The sequence below is a fragment of the Medicago sativa genome, chromosome 5 (genome assembly GCF_051527215.1).
Source record: "Medicago sativa cultivar Bolivia chromosome 5, Bolivia_mono, whole genome shotgun sequence".
NCBI lineage: Eukaryota > Viridiplantae > Streptophyta > Magnoliopsida > Fabales > Fabaceae > Medicago > Medicago sativa.
The window spans coordinates 24,067,618-24,086,677 of record NC_140753.1 but is presented as its reverse complement, the minus strand read 5'-3'; the positions used below and the strand labels follow the sequence as shown (position 1 = coordinate 24,086,677).

At 33.2% G+C, this 19,060-nt stretch overlaps 1 protein-coding gene and 1 pseudogene across 2 annotated transcripts; both read right to left on the bottom strand.

Moving 5' to 3' along the window:
* Positions 1-2,733: 2,733 nt before the first annotated feature.
* LOC146921188 (mitochondrial Rho GTPase 1-like) lies at positions 2,734-9,934 on the bottom strand. 2 transcript variants are annotated; one of them, XM_085714596.1, is made up of 14 exons: positions 9,660-9,934; positions 9,328-9,458; positions 7,393-7,542; positions 7,122-7,298; positions 6,692-6,940; positions 6,495-6,563; positions 6,297-6,352; positions 6,136-6,217; positions 5,674-5,885; positions 5,518-5,587; positions 5,240-5,352; positions 4,262-4,412; positions 3,434-3,614; positions 2,734-3,059 (listed from the first exon to the last, which is right to left on the bottom strand). In XM_085714596.1, the coding sequence occupies exons 3-14, from the start codon at positions 7,462-7,464 to the stop codon at positions 2,968-2,970; spliced, it is 1,524 nt and encodes a 507-aa protein (XP_085570722.1). In that variant the 5' UTR covers positions 7,465-7,542; positions 9,328-9,458; positions 9,660-9,934; the 3' UTR covers positions 2,734-2,967. The 2 variants fall into 2 exon arrangements, with proteins under 2 accessions (XP_085570722.1, XP_085570723.1); XM_085714597.1 differs by having other exon boundaries at positions 9,328-9,451.
* Positions 9,935-11,325: 1,391 nt separating this feature from the next.
* On the bottom strand, positions 11,326-18,468 carry LOC146921187 (L-type lectin-domain containing receptor kinase S.4 pseudogene; annotated as a pseudogene).
* Between the last annotated feature and the right edge of the window lie 592 nt (positions 18,469-19,060).

The window sequence follows — 19,060 nt, the reverse complement described above, 5'->3', positions numbered from 1 at the left end:
ATTTACATTTTCCATAATTAATTTGACTATGTTAAACCATTAAAAGTTTGTTGCTGCATAAATTCACTCACAGATGATCATTTTTTTGAGTTCTACTCATCATGAATCGAATCATGAAACGATTCATAGAGAGATGAAATCTTGACAAACTAACCAAGAAAACTTCACTTTCACTTGTTTACATCACATCTTCAAAACATTCTTCAATTTGACAAGGGAATATTAAACTACTACCAATTACTCCTATGTAGAGATGTTTTATATGCGACATTATTGAGACTTGAAAGTATTAGTATCTGTAAACAAAACATACATTGCTATCTTTTAGAGAAAATACATTTTCAATATCTTGGAAGAAACAAATATTCTTGATTGTAAACCAAATGATCCTCATATGTATCCCAATTTGAAGCTTCTACAAAATCGGAGAAAATCATAATTCAACTTTAATAAAAGAGGAGAAAATGAGATGTTGATTGAGTGTTACAAAATTAAAGGTGTCAAAAATCATTCATCTACTTTAATAAAATGCTTCGTATTATATTATTGTTGTTGGACTCTTATTTTGTTTTGATAAATACATTATTTTTGTGCTCCTTTATTTCATTGAATAATTTCTCATAGCCCCACCATTTCTCAAACCACACATTATTCATTCAAATTACACGGTAAAAAAAGCGTACGAAATTCAGTAAATATCATAAAAGCAAATATAGTAGGGGTTACAAACCAATCGGAACAAAACTTGGTTTTGGAAAATACCATTTCCTATTAAAAATCACCTACTCTCTTGCTGTCATTTCTCACATTCCAATCAAACTCTTAAAAATCTTCAACCACATCCAAAGCATTTTGAGTTTGGCTATATTTTATTCGGGTTCAACCCGTGCTACAATTTTTATTTTTATTATTTTTTTAACTTAACTGTTTAATTTGAGTTTGATTATTGAATTGATCGTTTCAACCTGTACGTGTACCTAGTGGATGTATAGAGGTCTAGTTATAGTTAGCTATTGGGAAGGGATAGAAATTAGAACCATTGCACGTGGTGTAAAAAAAGAAGAAAAGGAAAATGGTTACAAATTCAGTAATATTTTAATAAATTATGTGTAATCAACTCTTTAAGAGTATATCTAGTGTTCTTTCCAACATATAATTCTCTCTTTTAGGTTCTTTCACAAATCATAAGTGGCCAAAGACACTTGTTAACGAGTACATCTTTGCTCCATTTAAAGAGCCTCTATTTATACCATTTCATTTCATGGATGTTACCATTTCACTCCTTGTTAACATGGCTAAAAAAATATTATCATACATGGCTAAAAAAGTTGGAGATCATATCATACCCCAAGTTACACGGTTTAGATATCTTGGGTCCATAGTACAAAATGACGGAGAAATAGAAGCTGATGTACACCATCGTATTCAAGATGGGTGGTTGAAATGGAGAAGAGCCTCAGGTGTTTTGTGCGATAAGAAAGTACCACTTAAGTTGAAAGGAAAGTTCTATCGGACAACAGTCAGACCGGCAATGTTGTATGGTACGGAGTGTTGGGCGGTTAAGAGCCAACATGAGAGTAAAGTAAGCGTAGCGGAGATGAGGATGTTGCGTTGGATGAGTGGTAAGACTAGACATGATAGGATTAGGAATGACATCATTAGAGAGAGAGTGGGGGTAGCACCTATAGTAGAAAAGTTGGTAGAAAATAGGCTTAGATGGTTTGGACATGTAGAGAGAAGACCTGTAGACGCCGTGGTAAGAAGAGTAGATCAAATGGAGGAGAGTCGGGTTAAAAGAGGTAGAGGGAGACCTAAGAAAACCATTAGAGAAACCATTAGAAAAGATTTAGAGGTCAATGAGTTGGATCCAAATATGGTATTTAATAGAACATTATGGCGGCATTTGATCCATGTAGCCGACCCCACTTAGTGGGATAAGGTTGGGTTGTTGTTGTTGTTGTTGTGTAATTGAATAATTACATGCCATTAAATCGTGACCTTTAATTTTGTTTCCATAAACTAAATTTTCAATTTATATTACTATGTATGTTAGGTCCCCTTACATCCCTAAAAAAAAAAAATTTGTATGCTTGATTTTGTGGTGATAAGAATTGATTTTAAGTGAGATTTATCTAAAAATGAGTTGAAGTTAAAATGATTTATGTTTAGATAAATTCATGTAAAAGTGAGATGTACCATAAATTTGTGTAAAATTCAATTATAGAATAAAAAACTACAAACTTAAGTAAAATCAATTCTACTAGAAAGCAACCAAACTTGCTAAAACCAATTTTGCCTCCTCTAATAATGGAAACATACGCATAGTCGACTGGGTCAAAAAAATATTGTCTCCATAAAAAATTTACATTACGGAACTCTAGAGACTCGAGACAGCTCTACTTGGTAAAATGCAACAAAATTTCAATTATTGGTGTAGACATTGCAAGTATAACTTCACTAAAATTAGTAGTAGTCGTTTATTCTTTTATACATCAATAGTGTATAATGAGAGTGTAACATCCAAAGAGTATACTGAGAGAATTCCTTTCTTATTTTTACGAACAAGGAGAGTATTCTTTTCTAATTGTCGCTTTTGCAAACAATTTTTTTTTGTCTAATTGATGTTTCTAATGTAACAGTAACATTAACTTTTATTCTGTCAATAATATCATTAATTATTAATTTCAAATAGTAAAGTAAATGGAATAAAATAATAAATTGTTAAGTGCGTACTATAAAGAAAAGATCGTGCTTAATTTTTAACCTTTTGAGAATGTAAGGCATCAAAAAGGAATAAAGAAATCCAAATTAGGTTGGCATCCAAAATTCCCTACAATCATATTATGAACAACCCACCACTGATAATGATATATACAAAATTCATGTTATGTAAATTATAACTACGCTCTGAAAAAGCTAGGAACTCGAGCCAAGAGCAGGCTGCATTCAGATCAAGGTATAAAATGATCATGATCCATCCACATAACCTTTCGTCTTTTGACCAGACGCCTTCTTCCTTGCAACACCGACCCCAACCGCCACAGCCGCTGCAAGTACAACTGCAATACGATGCAATGATAAAATCATTAAACAAAGAAACAAAAGCCACACTTATATTTTCTTGTGATTTAATTTTTTTCTTTTTCTTTTCAGAACTCAAAAGTAGAATTGGTCAAAAGAACATGAAACAAACGGGTGAATAATTGATTCAGATCAAGTCGCCCAATCCCAACAGCAACAGCGGAAACAAAACAGGTTAAATGGGAACACTGGGGGGACCCGTTCAATTGCATAAGACATCAAGGTTATACGTGACAAATCATTGGAAAATCAAAACGAGCCATGAAACCAAAAGAGATAACACATGAACAAATCACATCATCCAAAAGGAACTTAATCAACAACTAACAAGTAAACCTAAAAACTGATATACCTGAAAAAAACATACGAGAGACAAGGCTATGGAACTGCTTGCGGGCTTTTCCAAGTTCAGTTTCTGGAATGCTTAAATGAGGGTGCTCAGCAGCAGTTACAATTCGGCGAAATATACTGTTGAAATCCTCTAACTTCACACTGATTGGCATGGGAGCCTTTACTCCCATGTCCAGACTAACCTACAAAACAGATTAGTATGTCAACAGTTGATGGAGGATAAATCATAAAATGAACTCCAATAATCAGGTTTATAGCTACAATCTGCAACTAATGGATTGATTGAACATGCATAAGAACACAAACCTATATTAAAATGCACAAGAACTGAAAGTTGGCTAATTAATAAAGCTTAGCAGAGCAATCACAAACTACAAATCAATTTGTAGAGTCGATTTAAACTTCTACTTGAAACAGGTATAACAATATTTATGTAAATGAGGTATGATGCCTTATTTTTGTAAATTGAGATATAGCAATATTTCCAAAATCTTAGTTAATAGCTTGAAACTGCCATTCAACGATGACATACAATAAAAATCCTGTATAATGTAAATGCGCAGAAAAAATCACAAATCCAAAACATCTCAATATACAAAAAGCGAAACAAGAAAAATTAACTAGCTTTCAATCTGCATAATCAGTGATTCAAATGTCAATCTGAAGATCAAAGCATACATATACACGGACTACATCCAAGACTTGTAATTCACCACATTAAATATCTATTTATCTAACCTATCCAACAATTACGTACAGCAAAATGCATGCACAATTATGCATATATTATGCATATGACCATGCAAATGAATATGTTAATGAAACATACCCTAGTTGCCTCGTGTATGGCCATTGTAAATGAATCCTGATCATTTTTAGCTGCAACTATAAGACAGGGCACTTTAAAGCCAGTATCTTCTCCATGACGCACAATTTTTAACAAGAGTTCAGATGATGCCTTCCATGACAACTCATCAGACCTAAAATGAATATTTAGTTAGCTGAGCTCTAAACAAACACATTTTTCCAGGCACTTGGTATGAGTTGCCCGAGGTCCATACCACATGAACATGTAATCATGAAATTACATACAGTAGAGTGGTAAATTTGAACATAATGAATACCATGCAGACACAGTGACTTATAAATCTTATTTTTAAGTTGTTTGAAGCTTATGTAAGTACTCCGTTCGATTTCAACTATAAACAAAAAAAAAAAAAAAATTGGTGCTCTAACATTTTTTTTTGAGAGGGTTTGGTGCTCTAACATATAGAAATAAATTTAATTACTTTCACCCCTGTTGAATAATGTAATCCCTAGTTAATATAGCTTTTATTTTCCAACTACCCTTTTGTTCCCGTGGAACACTTTCCCATGAATGAAAGTGTATGAAATACAATTACCGTTTTGATAACATGAAGAAAAATAATTACGGTTAAATAAATTTTTAATTAGTGTAAAATTAGGTATTATTGTTTATAATAGAGACTAGAAGGGGTAATTCACAATTATTAGTTTGAAAAATCAACCCAGAATTTTTGGTTTTCATCTATAAGTTGTTTGATGAAGTTCATCCAAATGCAGAATGAAGTTTTTATAAATCCTTTTAATTTCAAATGTTGAAAAGTTGCTCGTTAATTAAAAAAACACGGAAACAAGTTATGATTTTTCAATTTATATACAGTAAAGGTACCAAGTAATGATTTAATAGTAAAACCTATTCATATAATAACAGAAAAAGGTTATCCATAATTTCTATTATATAACGGCATCATGAACTTTAATATCAGCAGTTGTCACCACTCACCTGTCGTGAACAAACATTGCAACGTCACAAGAGGCCAAAGACTCCTTATTGGTCAGTAGCTTTTCGACTCCAGCTTCAGAAATCTCTCTCAGCACAAGATATTTTTTGTTTTCCTGCAAACAAAATGATAAGCCATGAATTGGAAGATATCAATGCCAAGATATACAAAATGAATACATCAAATGAAGACTTTGATGTGGGATAAGGTGAAAAAAATTAAATGTTTTTCTCTGTCACATTAAGAAGCCAATGTCAAATGTCAATTACGTATCATTTACCGTAAACATATCAACAGCTTTTACACCATAACGATCATCGTAAGTTGGATTGTAAGCTTCAGAATACAGCCTGCATTATGAATTTAACAACAATAAGATGAAGTTCAATAATTAAAGTAGTTTAAGAAGGAATCTTCAAAACAACAACTAAAATACCTTCCAATCAAAGAATTCAATAATGCAGATTTCCCGGTCTGCATAGGCCCAAAAACGAAGCACTGAAATACATTTCTTTTTGATTGTTGTTTTTTGCGATCCACGTGTCGCCTCCTAGTCACATGGATAGCAGATGATGGATCACGAGGGTAGCCGATATATACCAAATTCTCCATGGTAAATCTTGGGTTTATAAGTGTCATAAGTGCCCACTGTTCAGAAAACATAATATGTAATATAAAAACAACGGTGATGCAAATTAAATGCTATATGCACTGAAAAGATACACAGACCAGACATACAGTCAGTCATACATCATGTAAAACTGAGTCGACCTTGATTCTCAAAATTCTTTTCAAATTTAGCGGTAAAACTTACAAACCAGCACACCACTCTTCTACAAACATTGTTCAACAAAATATATGGAAGAGGGACTAGAGACATGATAAAAGAAATGTGCACCTCTGACAAAAATGCATCAAGTGATAGTCCTCCAAATGCAGTCCTTTCTACAGCATCCATGTATGGATTTTCAATCCAGGGACTGCAATTAAAATTCATATAATATCAAATAACATTGCCAAGAGACCTAATTGATATTCAGACTCGGGAAATCAATCTACCTCTCTGGGGCAGTAGAAAACAATTCTTCAAGTTCCCGAGGTTGCAGCGTCCCATCCTAGAGGAATGAAAAGATCTGGTTAATTTGCAAATTGTATAACAATAAAGTCAGGTGAGAAAATGTCCAAAAAATGGCTGGGGAGCAGCATGAAAAAGTGAAATTATTTATTTTTTCAAGGTTGTTTACGCAAATGACATACGTGATCACTATCAAATTCATCAAAGACCGTCTCCAAGAAATCAATTGCTTCATTCGTCAATTCAACACTCTGCACATATTAAATCCAATGAGAATAGAAAATGAAATAAGTTCCCTATAGTCAACAAATTGAATACAAACAGGTATAACATATAAAGAACATAATACACAAGGTCACAGTTCATCTAAAAAAAACACCTGATCAGGTGCACGTTTCAAAGGGGGAATCAAATCATCAGCAAGCTTGATATCATCAGTATATCCGAACTTTCTGAGAACGGTCCAGGTTGTCTCAAGAGGCCCTTTTTCTATGAAAGTGGCATGAAGAAATAGAAATCCTGGTAAAGTAAGTCCTTGTTCATTCACACCTTCAGGCAGATGTTTTTGCACAAACTTCTTTACACCCAAAAGTTCATGTGGTTGGAAAGGAGCTTTGAAACATTTAACCTGCAGATAGTTTTCTTAGATTTTTAATAAATCTTAAACACAAAATAACCTACTATAGCATAACCTACCATAACATGATGTGAACAAGGTTATATTGAAGCTACAAGGTGTCAGACTATTATACTCCGATAATAAGCAAGCTACAAATTTGACATTTAAGAAGAGGATGAAAAATTATAACCTGGAAATTATTCAGTTCAGAATCGTTAAGGGCACCGTCCTTATCATAGTCACAGAGGATAAAAATCCGCTTCAGAGCCCGCCTACATCGAGGCTTTAGAGTCTGTGACTCCTGATCAAATAAAGGTCCTATGGGATACAGGGCAGCCTTTTGTGCAAAGAAGAAAACTTCAAGGACCTTCAACAAGGAAATATAATCAGAATCGTATGAACTTTAAAGTTAGATTTCAAAAAAGGATGAATTCGATTGCAATAGTATGAATAAAAGGTACCTGGATATGCCTAGATGCTGAACACTCAATGTATGTTTCAATCTCGCGGAACTGCTGCATTATTGGTGACATCAACTGTTCTAGGTTCACCTGCTGGTTTTCATCTCGCAGATCAAGCTTACACCCAACCAGTAGAACTGGAACTTTGACCTGTTCATGATTATAGTATACAGATGAATATTCCTCTGGATTATGACAAGGAAAACCAATGATATATTCTCTTTTGGACCTAACTGGTATGTCGGTTTCTATGTTCAACTATATTAAACAAACATAAAAAATGCAATTAAAGTTCTTCTAAGCAAATGAGTAAGACTATTGAACTGTTAGGATTCTTTTAAATAAAGGGAATTATTCATCACCGTAATTTTATTGAAAAGTACACAAGAAATTCTACTCTCTTCACACCGGTTAAACCGGTCTCAATGTCTAAGAATGATAAAAAGATCCTAAACTAAGTTGGGGAATTCTGATTAATAGACTTCTTAAAACAGAAATACAAAAAGGTAAACAACTAACTAACAACCTTAACAGTACCTATCCATCGCGCCTAACACACAAACAGCCACACAACTAACTATCAAAGGCCTAGATTAATTCTTATTTGGCCAAATACATCATGCAGTCCTTTAAGTTAGATGTTTATAACAAATTAATCCTTGAAGTTTTTTTTTTGTAACATAACTTAAAAACCAATTTGTTATAAACATCTAACTCACGGGACTGCAGGATGCACGGCCTTCTGATTTCTAACTATAGAAAATCCTTAGAACCCTTTCATTAGGATCAGTGACATCTTGTATAATAGGAACAATAAGCATAAATGAAATTACAACTTGAAAGGTTATGAAATTGTAATAACTTTATGACGTAACAACCATATAGTAAATGAAATTGTTAATTCAACATATGACAAATATAATACATACTGGAATCAAATTACAAAAGAAATAGGGAAAAAATTCCATTGATTACATAGGCAATGATAATCTAACCTACCCTCCAGAAGTTGAATACAGCACCCAATAAGCACCAAAATGATAATATGAATACAGATAAGCGATACAAACATTTGAACTATTAAATTTTCAAATGATTATACAACTAAAATCGCACATATAATTGTTAACACCAAATAATAGAATAGAAGCTTCTAGGATCATCACAAAGAATAAACTATAAATTTGCAAGCACAACAACAAAAATACACTTAAAAGTCAAAAAAGAGTTAAAGAAACAATCATTTCATAAAACAAAGCCATAAATCAAATGCATTTAGGCCCTGTTTGGATTGAGCTTATGAAAAATAGCTTATGCAAACAAATAAGCTTTTATGTTAATTTATAAGTTCTCACTAACAGAAATTGTATTTTCATAAGTTGTTTTTTCATAAATTACCTTAACAAAATTAAAAATAATACATAAAAGCTTATTTATTTGCATAAGATGTTTTGCATAAGCTCTAAAATAAGCCAATCCAAACGGGCCCTTAAAGCTCTCAGAGATTTTTTAACATTTGGCTAACACTCCTCCGGACCAAATAGCACGAACAAATTAAATGGATAGATGTCCAGCATATTTTCAATTTATTATAGTTTGCGGGATTCATTTGAAAATAGACATTAAGAATTGTTCAGTTCAACCACAGACAGAAGTAATAGCTTTATTATGTAACAACCCTTCGAGGGAGAAGATATAATATAAGAAATGAAATTATGAACACAGTATCTAGTCAATCTGAAACAAACTGCAATTTCATTACAAATTGTTAGGAAAAATCCTCTTGATTATAGAACAATAACCCATAATTTCGAGGGTCATAGTCCTATTCTGTTGTAGTAAAGAGTTTTGGTTAGTTAATGGATTAGTTAGTTGTGTGTTAGCGAGATAGTCGGGCAGACCCGATACTTGAAAGGAAAGATTGTAAGTTATAACCTGTAATTGGCGAAGACGAGGGAGCCAAACTGTGGCTAGATTTTGAAGTGTCTCGGGGCGATCACATGCATAAGTGAGGATAACTGAGTCAGCCCGTTGTAGTTCTTTATCGACTTTGTCAGTCCTCAGGACTGCAACAAGAATAAGAGCATAAGCATGAAATCGCATTTCATGAAGATATTGCAGAGTGTAAAGTTCTAAGTACTTCCTTATTAGGAAAATAGGAAACATAAACTACAAAACATGGAACAGGACACAATTTGAAAAATTGGAAGAAATTGAAACCTAAATAAGTGTCGATGATAAGAAGAAATTGAAATAATAATTTATACCTGGAAGAAGTGTCGATGATAGCGATAGGCACAATATCAGGATAGAGATTTATAGGTAGCCTTTCGAGAGGCAAATCGGAGGTGAAATTGACATCGAATTTATTGAAGACTGCGGTACGGATTAGGCTTGATTTTCCGGTTCGTTTGTCGCCGGCGACGACAATGCGAACTCCGGTAAAACGGCGTGAGTTGATGGAATTAGATGAAGCTTTCAGCATGGTTACAACCAACCCTAGAATCAAAATGCGAGCGAAAACGAGTGAGGGAGTGAGTGTAGAGAATTGAAAACACGAACCTCTTATATATGTGTGGCGAAACCAAAGAATTAAGAGAAACCCCAAAAATTTTGTTTTTAAGGAAGGAAAGATTATTTAGTGGGTTTAAAAATTTAAATGATAAATTTATATTGAAAACTTGTCAAAAAAAAATTATATTGAAAAATAAATAATAATATATATAAGGATATTTAATGATTTACCATTTTTTTTAAAATGATAAAATAAAAATGGTAAATCCTCTTTCTACCTAACAAAGAGATAAATCAAAATAAAACTCGGCTCAACCCAATCAGTCGAACCAGTTGAAATGAAACATATGGATATATCGGGTCAAGCAAGAATTCATATCGGACATCTAATTGATCCAACGAGAATCAAAGAAAATCGATGTGAACTGATAAAAACTCGGAGATTCGATCGGTCTTCGAGTCAAACTTATCTAACATTTTTTTCTTCTTCTTTTTAATACACATTAGATCACCTTTGACTCTTTTACCATGCTAACTATCACTTATGATCATGATCGTTGTTATGATCATGATCGTTGTTTTTACTTGAACAGTAAAATATTCATAGGATCGTAAACTAAAGACTGTGAATCGTGAATCGAACCATGTACGTAAAGTTGGGTGTAAGGAGGCCTTACCACTTCACCATAATGTTTGTCGGGTGAAAATCTAAAATATACTAACATAACATATGTAATTTTATTATATTTACATATATTTTCGAAAGAACATATATTGTTATGTATATTATAGATGTAAGGTGTTTCTATTTATATGCAAATTAAATTATTTCTTTTTTTTTTTGTGGTGGCCGGGGTTCGAACCCCCGGACCTTGCATATATTATGCATTGTCCATTCCAAATGAGCTAAGCTCACAAGGACAAATTAAATTATTTCTAACATTATATAGCAATTTGTTAATTTTTAAATATTAAATCATCTCGTTAAGTCCAATTCAATGTAAACACAATATTTATAGAAATACCTGTCCAGTGAAATATTTGTTGGCTTTATTACTTTTAATTTGTGAGTTTGATTTCATATTGATGGCGTCAAGTAAAATGTGAGATGTTTGTCTAATTTCAGGCGTCAATTACATTTCAATAATTTCACTTTTAATTTAATATAATAATTGTCCAAAATTCTAAATATTTTGATGAGATTAATTGATATACACCGACGTCGCAAAACTGTTTTTTGACTTGGATCCAATCGCATCGTAGTGTTACTTTAATAAGTTTGTTACTAAAGTATCTTCACTATCTACATACCATGATTTGATTGAATGCATTCCTAGAAAAAGTATATCCATTTTTTTATTCTATACAAGGAGCGAAGTCAGCGAACCATATGGGCATGTAAAATGTAAAATGTATAGGTCACCTTGCTTCTTCTCTAGGATTAAGAAGTGATTGAGGTGAATTCTCAAAAGAGATATAACAAGTACCATCAGTATATCTATTTTCAAGATAAGAGCTTGAACTCATGATATCAATTGAGGAATATGCAAGAGACTCCAAAAATTCATCAAACACATGTTGTGGATCAATAACTCCTGAATTACTCAAATCATCAGGCAACTCAACTTCTCCATCCAAAATCCTCATCATCACTTGTCTCATGCTAGGTCTTATAACAGGAACATCATTTAATTTGAACATAACTGTTGGAACATGTGTGGAAATTGAGTAAAAAGACTAAACACAAATTCCCATGTTGGGTAGTGTTGTGTGAATTGAAAAAAGTGGAAGTCCCACATCGGATAGAACACACACATTAGTAATGTTTATATAGTGGGGGTGTACCTCTAATTAATGGGGGTACATAAGCACTAGAGAAAAAATATATATTGATATATATTTTATTATTTGGAAATGATAAATTAAATAATTAATTTAATCATTATTAGAAAGTGCTTTCTTAGTCCCCAAGTTTTGCTAAAATATTTTGGTACATAATATAATATATTTTTGTACTAAATTTAATATATTTTAGTACTCAATTAAGATATTTTTGTACTAGATCTAATATGTGAATTACTTAATCGCAAAGTAATATGTTACTTGTTCCCAAAGTTTCTCATATTACTTGTTCTCAAAGTTTCTCACTTATTAGTTGTGAATTTTCTCTATAAATAGAGAGCTCACACAGTGCATTCCATACACCAAAGAGTTTCATTGAGTTGTCGGGAACTCTTTCTCTCTTCTCCCTTTTTTGACTTGTGTTGACGAGTCTTTCATCTCTTCTCCCTCATTCGACTTGTTTAACAAGTCCTTCTCCTTTTTCTACTCCTTTCTGTCCCTTCGGAATTAAGAGTGTTCTTAAGATCATAGTCCCTTTTCGGTTTAATGTCCCTTCGGAATTAAGAATGGTCTTAAGTTCATAGTCCCTTCGGTAATATATGTCCCTTCGGAATAAAGAGTACTTTTAAGATCATAGTCCCTATTTGGAATAATAATGTCCCGTCGGAATAAAGAATGATCTTAACGGTATATAAATATTATAACAATATATTTCTATTTGAGGAGAAATGGTGGTAACACCATATTTGAGTGGTCGTAGTACCATATTGAAAGTTTGGAGAACTTAAAGGTTAGAATGGTGGAAACACCATATTTGAGTGGTCTTAGCACCATAATAGAATGGTAATAATACCATATTAAAGTGGTTTCAATATTAAAGAGTGGTCTTAGTACCATATTTGAAGGTGTAATTCTCGAACGGTTTTCTACAGTGCAGTAGTTAACTGCACAGTTGTAGCTGGGCTTGTTTTATCCTGGAGGCGGCGTGGTTGATAGTCTACCTTGCACAATTTTGGGTAGTGCCACGAAACGTCTTAAAGAGAGCGACCTGGTCGTGACTCAACCTAGTAACAACTTCGGTAGATAATAGAATTTGGAAATCCAAATACAACAGTATGGAAATCCAAAAACAACATTTTTAAGACGTTTGGTACTGCTATGTCTACCGAAGAAGTTACTTATTGAGATTAAGTTGTCCCTAAATACTTTAAGGATAAATCAAGCTATAGAAATACATTTATCGACTGAAACGACGAAGTGCTTGTTGTTTAAAACAACAACACTAAGAAATTTGCATATGCATTTTAATGGTAAAGCATAAAGTTAATTGAGGATAGCTAAAGGTATCCCTCTGTACATCCATATAGTTTGGTGTTTGTTGGTTATGCAATGAACACCGTAAAAACTAGTAATCACATGGTTATGGAGAGTGAGTAGCGCCTTGCTTCCCTTCACCTTTTGGAGTAGTCTTTGACCCGTCCAGTTCTAATCAAAGATACTTTGTTACCGATCGAGGAACAGGAGGATAATTTACCATCTATATGGTCCCTGTTATATGTACAAAAATATGAACATTGAAAAATCAAGAATGGATCTCAGCGAAAAGATTTTTTGATGAACTAGAAATTATTTGAGAATTTTGTTCCAAATGTTTGAAACAAATATTAGAAAGAATCTGAATTTCAGATTTCTATTGAATAAGACTGAGTTGACTCAGACTTAAAGAGAGACTTGTGTATCATGCATTCTTGTGGGAAAAGACTGCACCTTTGATGGTATGTTCAAAATTAAAATTCTCCTTTGTGTGATTTTAATATTTGACATGTCAAAATTGATCATGAACAAAAGTTTAATTTTAAACTTGAGTAACTTGGACTTAATTCCAAAGTTATATGATTAGACAATTTTATTTATTGCAGTCAAGATATATGAACCAAAAGTTCATATAAATAAGAATTTAGAGAATAAGAATCTCTAAACATAATAAATTATGATATGTGTGAATTTGATGACACATAAATTAGAAATGATAAAATGATGTTTTTATCATATTTATTGATGACTGTGAATTTTGGAAAATAAAATTGACATGTTTGAATGTTCAATTTTTATAACGAAAATTGAAATTTATAGAGTACCCAAGTCTAAGGACAAAAATTCTAATTAAGAAATTTTTGAAGAAAAGACAATCCAACTTGTCTTATTTTTGAACTTGGGATTGTCCGGACTATATTTGGCTTCAGGACCCCAAGAGAGTTAAACTCACTAGTAGTGCCTATGAATGTGTATTCATTAGGTATGTTATAAATAACGAAGCATATAGGTTTTAGGACCTAAATGTTAAAGTGATCATAGAATTAAAAGATGCTGATTTCTATGAAGTAAGTACCCCTGTAAATTAAAGAATAGTGGGGGCACTAGTGGGGGTAAACTAAATTCCCTTCTAAAAATTAAGAACTAGTGGGGGCACTATATCTAATCACATTCATGTAATTAGAAATAGTTATGAAAACATCATACGAGATGTTATAGAACCTCAAGGAGGTAAGAAAGCAAGAATTGCTAAAGAGTATGAACTTGGTTTATACATTGGAAGAAGATCCATTAAGCCTTAAAAAGCTATATCCTTAATGGATGCTGAATTATGGCAAGAAGCAATAAACGATGAAATGGATTTTCTAGAGTCTAACAAAACATGACACTTGGTTGACTTGTCTCATAGTTGCAAAACCAATCGGTTGTATTTGGATTTGAAAAAGGAACTAAAACCTGATGGTACGGTTGATGAATCTCTCCTTGTAGTCAAAGGTTTTAGACAGAGAAAAATATAGACTTCTTCGACATTCATTCACCAGTCACGAAAATCATATCCATAAGAGTACTAGTCCCTTTAGCCGCCGTTCATAACTCGATAGTACACCAAATGGATGTGAAAGTTGCCTCTTTTTATGGTGAACTAGAAGAAGAAATCTATATGAAACAACCTGAAAGTTTTGCGATTCATGGACAAGAAAACAAGGTCTGAAAGTTAGATAATTATTTGTATGGTCTAAAATAAACTCCTGAGGAATGGCATGAAAAAATTGGCATTCTAATGCTATCGAATGAGTATAAAGTGAATGAAAGTGACAAATAATATTTGCACGATCACAAGTCTCTATAAAGACGACTTGCTCATATTTGATTTAAAGATTCATGTTATGAATTATGTGAAATCATTGTTTATCAATAACATTGATAAGAAAGACCTAGACAAAGTTGAAGTTCTTAAGGAAATATTATTATTTCACCGTAAACTTGCAATCATATATTATGATCCAAGTGTAAGAACACTTGAGATGGAGTTAAACAAACAGAATATGCGAGCATCATTGGCAGTCCTTAGGTAACCCACTGAATGTATTAGACCCGACATTGCCGATGTCGTAAAACTCTTGTGCAAGTTTACTAGTAGACGGATGAGAAGCATTGCCATGCTATAGAAAGAGTCATGAGGTGCCTTAAGAAGATTATGACTCTAAGATTACTTCACTAGGAGTAACCTATTGTACTTAAATGGTACAAGATATAAAATAGAACATCTTTCAGATGAATATTTAGCGACTAGTGTTTGCATATTGAGCATCACTAGAGGAGTTGTTTGTTAAAACAAATGATATTGACTCAGTCCACTATGGAATGAATCTGAGATGAGAACACTAGAGAAAACTAGTGAAGAAGCAAGTTGATAAGATACTTGCTAATTGAGATCCCTTAGTGGATAAAACCGTTTCCAGAAGTGTTAAATCATTGTGATAGTCTGCAGCTATTACAAAAATTGAGAATCGTTAGAGACGATAATTAAGGCATGAACACATAAAGGATTAGAGAGCTAGCTACTCTCAAAAGGAATGGTTAAAGTAGATCATGTACGTACTGATAAAGAATTAGTTAATCCTTTGACGAAAGGAATTACTAAAAAGAAAGTCCTAAACACATCCAATAGGATGGGACAAATGCCCAAAGGTCACAAGTGATGGTAACCCGACCTACATGACTGGAGATCCCAAGAAATAGGTTCAATGGGTAATAACAAGTCACAAGTGATAGAACATGCTATGATAAAAGTAAGAAAGCATGATTCCTGCAGCGATAGAAGGATGAGATAATAGAAACTCTTAATGAGATCTATACTCTATTTGGAGTGGAGTACATAGCTACAGGAGTACTCTTGATAGACTCACCTATATGAATGTGGAACTAAGGGCCGGTTCCTATGGGATTCGGGGCAGAATACCTAGAGCGTTCGTTAAAACCGGGATACACGTGCAAGGCCATAAACGCACGGGCTTTTAGAATACACCTTATGAAAAGGTTTGTGTGTGGGTTCTATGTCTGAGATAGAGTTCAATGCTGTAAGCAACTCTTGTTAATCAGAATTTTACTCGCTATGCAAAGGTTCAAGTTGTAGGCGACACCTTTGTTTACTAGCAAATCTTATAGAGACGTTTTTGACGTTATTTATGAAACCATTTTTTAAATTCAAGTGGGGGATTGTTGGAACATGTGTGGAAATTGAGTAAAAAGACTAAACACAAATTCCCATGTTGGGTAGAACTAGTGTTGTGTGAATTGAAAAAAGTGGAAGTCCCACATCGGATGGAACACACACATTAGTAATGTTTATATAGTGGGGGTGTACCTCTAATTAATGGGGGTACATAAGCACTAGAGAAAAAATATATATTGATATATATTTTATTATTTGGAAATGATAAATTAAATAATTAATTTAATCATTATTAGAAAGTGCTTTCTTAGTCCCCAAGTTTTGCTAAAATATTTTGGTACATAATATAATATATTTTTGTACTAAATTTAATATATTTTAGTACTCAATTAAGATATTTTTGTACTAGATCTAATATGTGAATTACTTAATCGCAAAGTAATATGTTACTTGTTCCCAAAGTTTCTCATATTACTTGTTCTCAAAGTTTCTCACTTATTAGTTGTGAATTTTCTCTATAAATAGAGAGCTCACACAGTGCATTCCATACACCAAAGAGTTTCATTGAGTTGTCGGGAACTCTTTCTCTCTTCTCCCTTTTTTGACTTGTGTTGACGAGTCTTTCATCTCTTCTCCCTCATTCGACTTGTTTAACAAGTCCTTCTCCTTTTTCTACTCCTTTCTGTCCCTTCGGAATTAAGAGTGTTCTTAAGATCATAGTCCCTTTTCGGTTTAATGTCCCTTCGGAATTAAGAATGGTCTTAAGTTCATAGTCCCTTCGGTAATATATGTCCCTTCGGAATAAAGAGTACTTTTAAGATCATAGTCCCTATTTGGAATAATAATGTCCCGTCGGAATAAAGAATGATCTTAACGGTATATAAATATTATAACAATATATTTCTATTTGAGGAGAAATGGTGGTAACACCATATTTGAGTGGTCGTAGTACCATATTGAAAGTTTGGAGAACTTAAAGGTTAGAATGGTGGAAACACCATATTTGAGTGGTCTTAGCACCATAATAGAATGGTAATAATACCATATTAAAGTGGTTTCAATATTAAAGAGTGGTCTTAGTACCATATTTGAAGGTGTAATTCTCGAACGGTTTTCTACAGTGCAGTAGTTAACTGCACAGTTGTAGCTGGGCTTGTTTTATCCTGGAGGCGGCGTGGTTGATAGTCTACCTTGCACAATTTTGGGTAGTGCCACGAAACGTCTTAAAGAGAGCGACCTGGTCGTGACTCAACCTAGTAACAACTTCGGTAGATAATAGAATTTGGAAATCCAAATACAACAGTATGGAAATCCAAAAACAACAATAACAATCCCAATCCCAATTTCAACACCATCACTACCTCACTTTCATCAAAATTTCCACTCAATTTAGGATCCACTACTTCGAGTATTCTTCCTTCTTTGTACTTTTCCTACACCCAGTCCACAAACATTAACTCTTCTTGTAATGCCTTAGACTCAATAGGCCTTCTCCCACAAGCAACCTCAAGCAGAAGTGCACCAAATGCAAAAACGTCTGAACTCGTAGATGCTCTTCCTGTTCTAGGCAACTCCGGTGCCAAATAGCCTAAAGGTTCCCACCACTCTTGTGGTCCCTGGATTAGCACCATGTTCATATAACCTTGCCAAACCAAAATCAACTAAGTTTGAAGTTTGTATGTCCCAACTAAGAAAGGATGACAAGAAATCATAAATGAAAAATTGGAAAAATCCAAAAGATGTGATTTGCTGCTAGTCTTTTTTTCTTTCTTTCTTAGACTAATGAACATTGACTTGAGATTAGGTCAATATACATACATGAATATAAACTTATTGGGAAAAGAAACTTGAGATAACGGTCTTTGTAAAGCGGAATTTTGTTTTCTTACATATTTTTGGTTTTTTTTTTTTTTTGTTGTTGTTACATTACATATTTACATAGTTAAAAATAGGCAAACAACAAGCAATAACAACCCCTATACAAATTTCACTATTAGTGTGTGCATGGGACCTGGTCAAGTCAAACATTCCACTATACAAATTTTATTTAATTTTTGATGGCAAAATGGGAGTATATATCAAAATATTAGTATGTCAGTAATGGCAAAGTGTTACGTTACTTTTTCCAAAATAATGGATACACCAAAGTCTTATAATAACACCATTGGACACCAAAGTGCTACGATTTTGTGGGTGATCAGAAACCAATGCCTCAAACTATCGTGGGTCATATTATTAGTTATATGGTGAACTCTATGTACGTGAACTTGTAAATTGGATGTATACATATGAACTGCGATTTTAACAAGTTACTTTTAGCCAATTGAGTTGTAGTTTTTTTTTTTTTTTTTACTATAATATTAATACGAAGTTTCCACTATCGTTGTTAACAATGAATAATCTCATACGGAGAATTTGTGTGGGACACACTAGGTGGATTCTCTCATTCCAAGTCTCAATTGGATTTTTTCCATATGCACAAGCCAAGAATCAAACCCCTACATGGTTAAAGGGCTCAAATCCCTTACCACTTGGATCAATCTATCGTCGATAATTGAGTTGTAATTATAGGATGTCTATGTGATTTCATATATGAAAAAAATATATTTCTACATGTTATATCTAAACAAGTTAAATAATTTTTAGTAATTAATAACAAACACCAACAAATCCATCATGACCACCGATTCCACCATTCCAAATCTTGTTCTCATCCCATGGTCTTGTTTACAAACTCAACCTATTCCACCACCACCCACACCTAAAAACAAAATTCCATCACTAAACACTCATCAAATACATTTGATCAAGCTTTGAGCAATG

Coding starts and splice junctions, on each gene's coding strand:
- LOC146921188 (XM_085714597.1), bottom strand. CDS start 9,877: ATGCTGAAAGCTTCATCTAATTCCATCAACTCACGCCGTTTTACCGGA. Junction 9,452..9,659: donor ATCATCGACACTTCTTCCAG/GTATAAATTATT, acceptor TGCAGTCCTGAG/GACTGACAAAGTCGATAAAG. Junction 5,588..5,673: donor TTGAATTCTTTGATTGGAAG/GTATTTTAGTTG, acceptor TTCATAATGCAG/GCTGTATTCTGAAGCTTACA.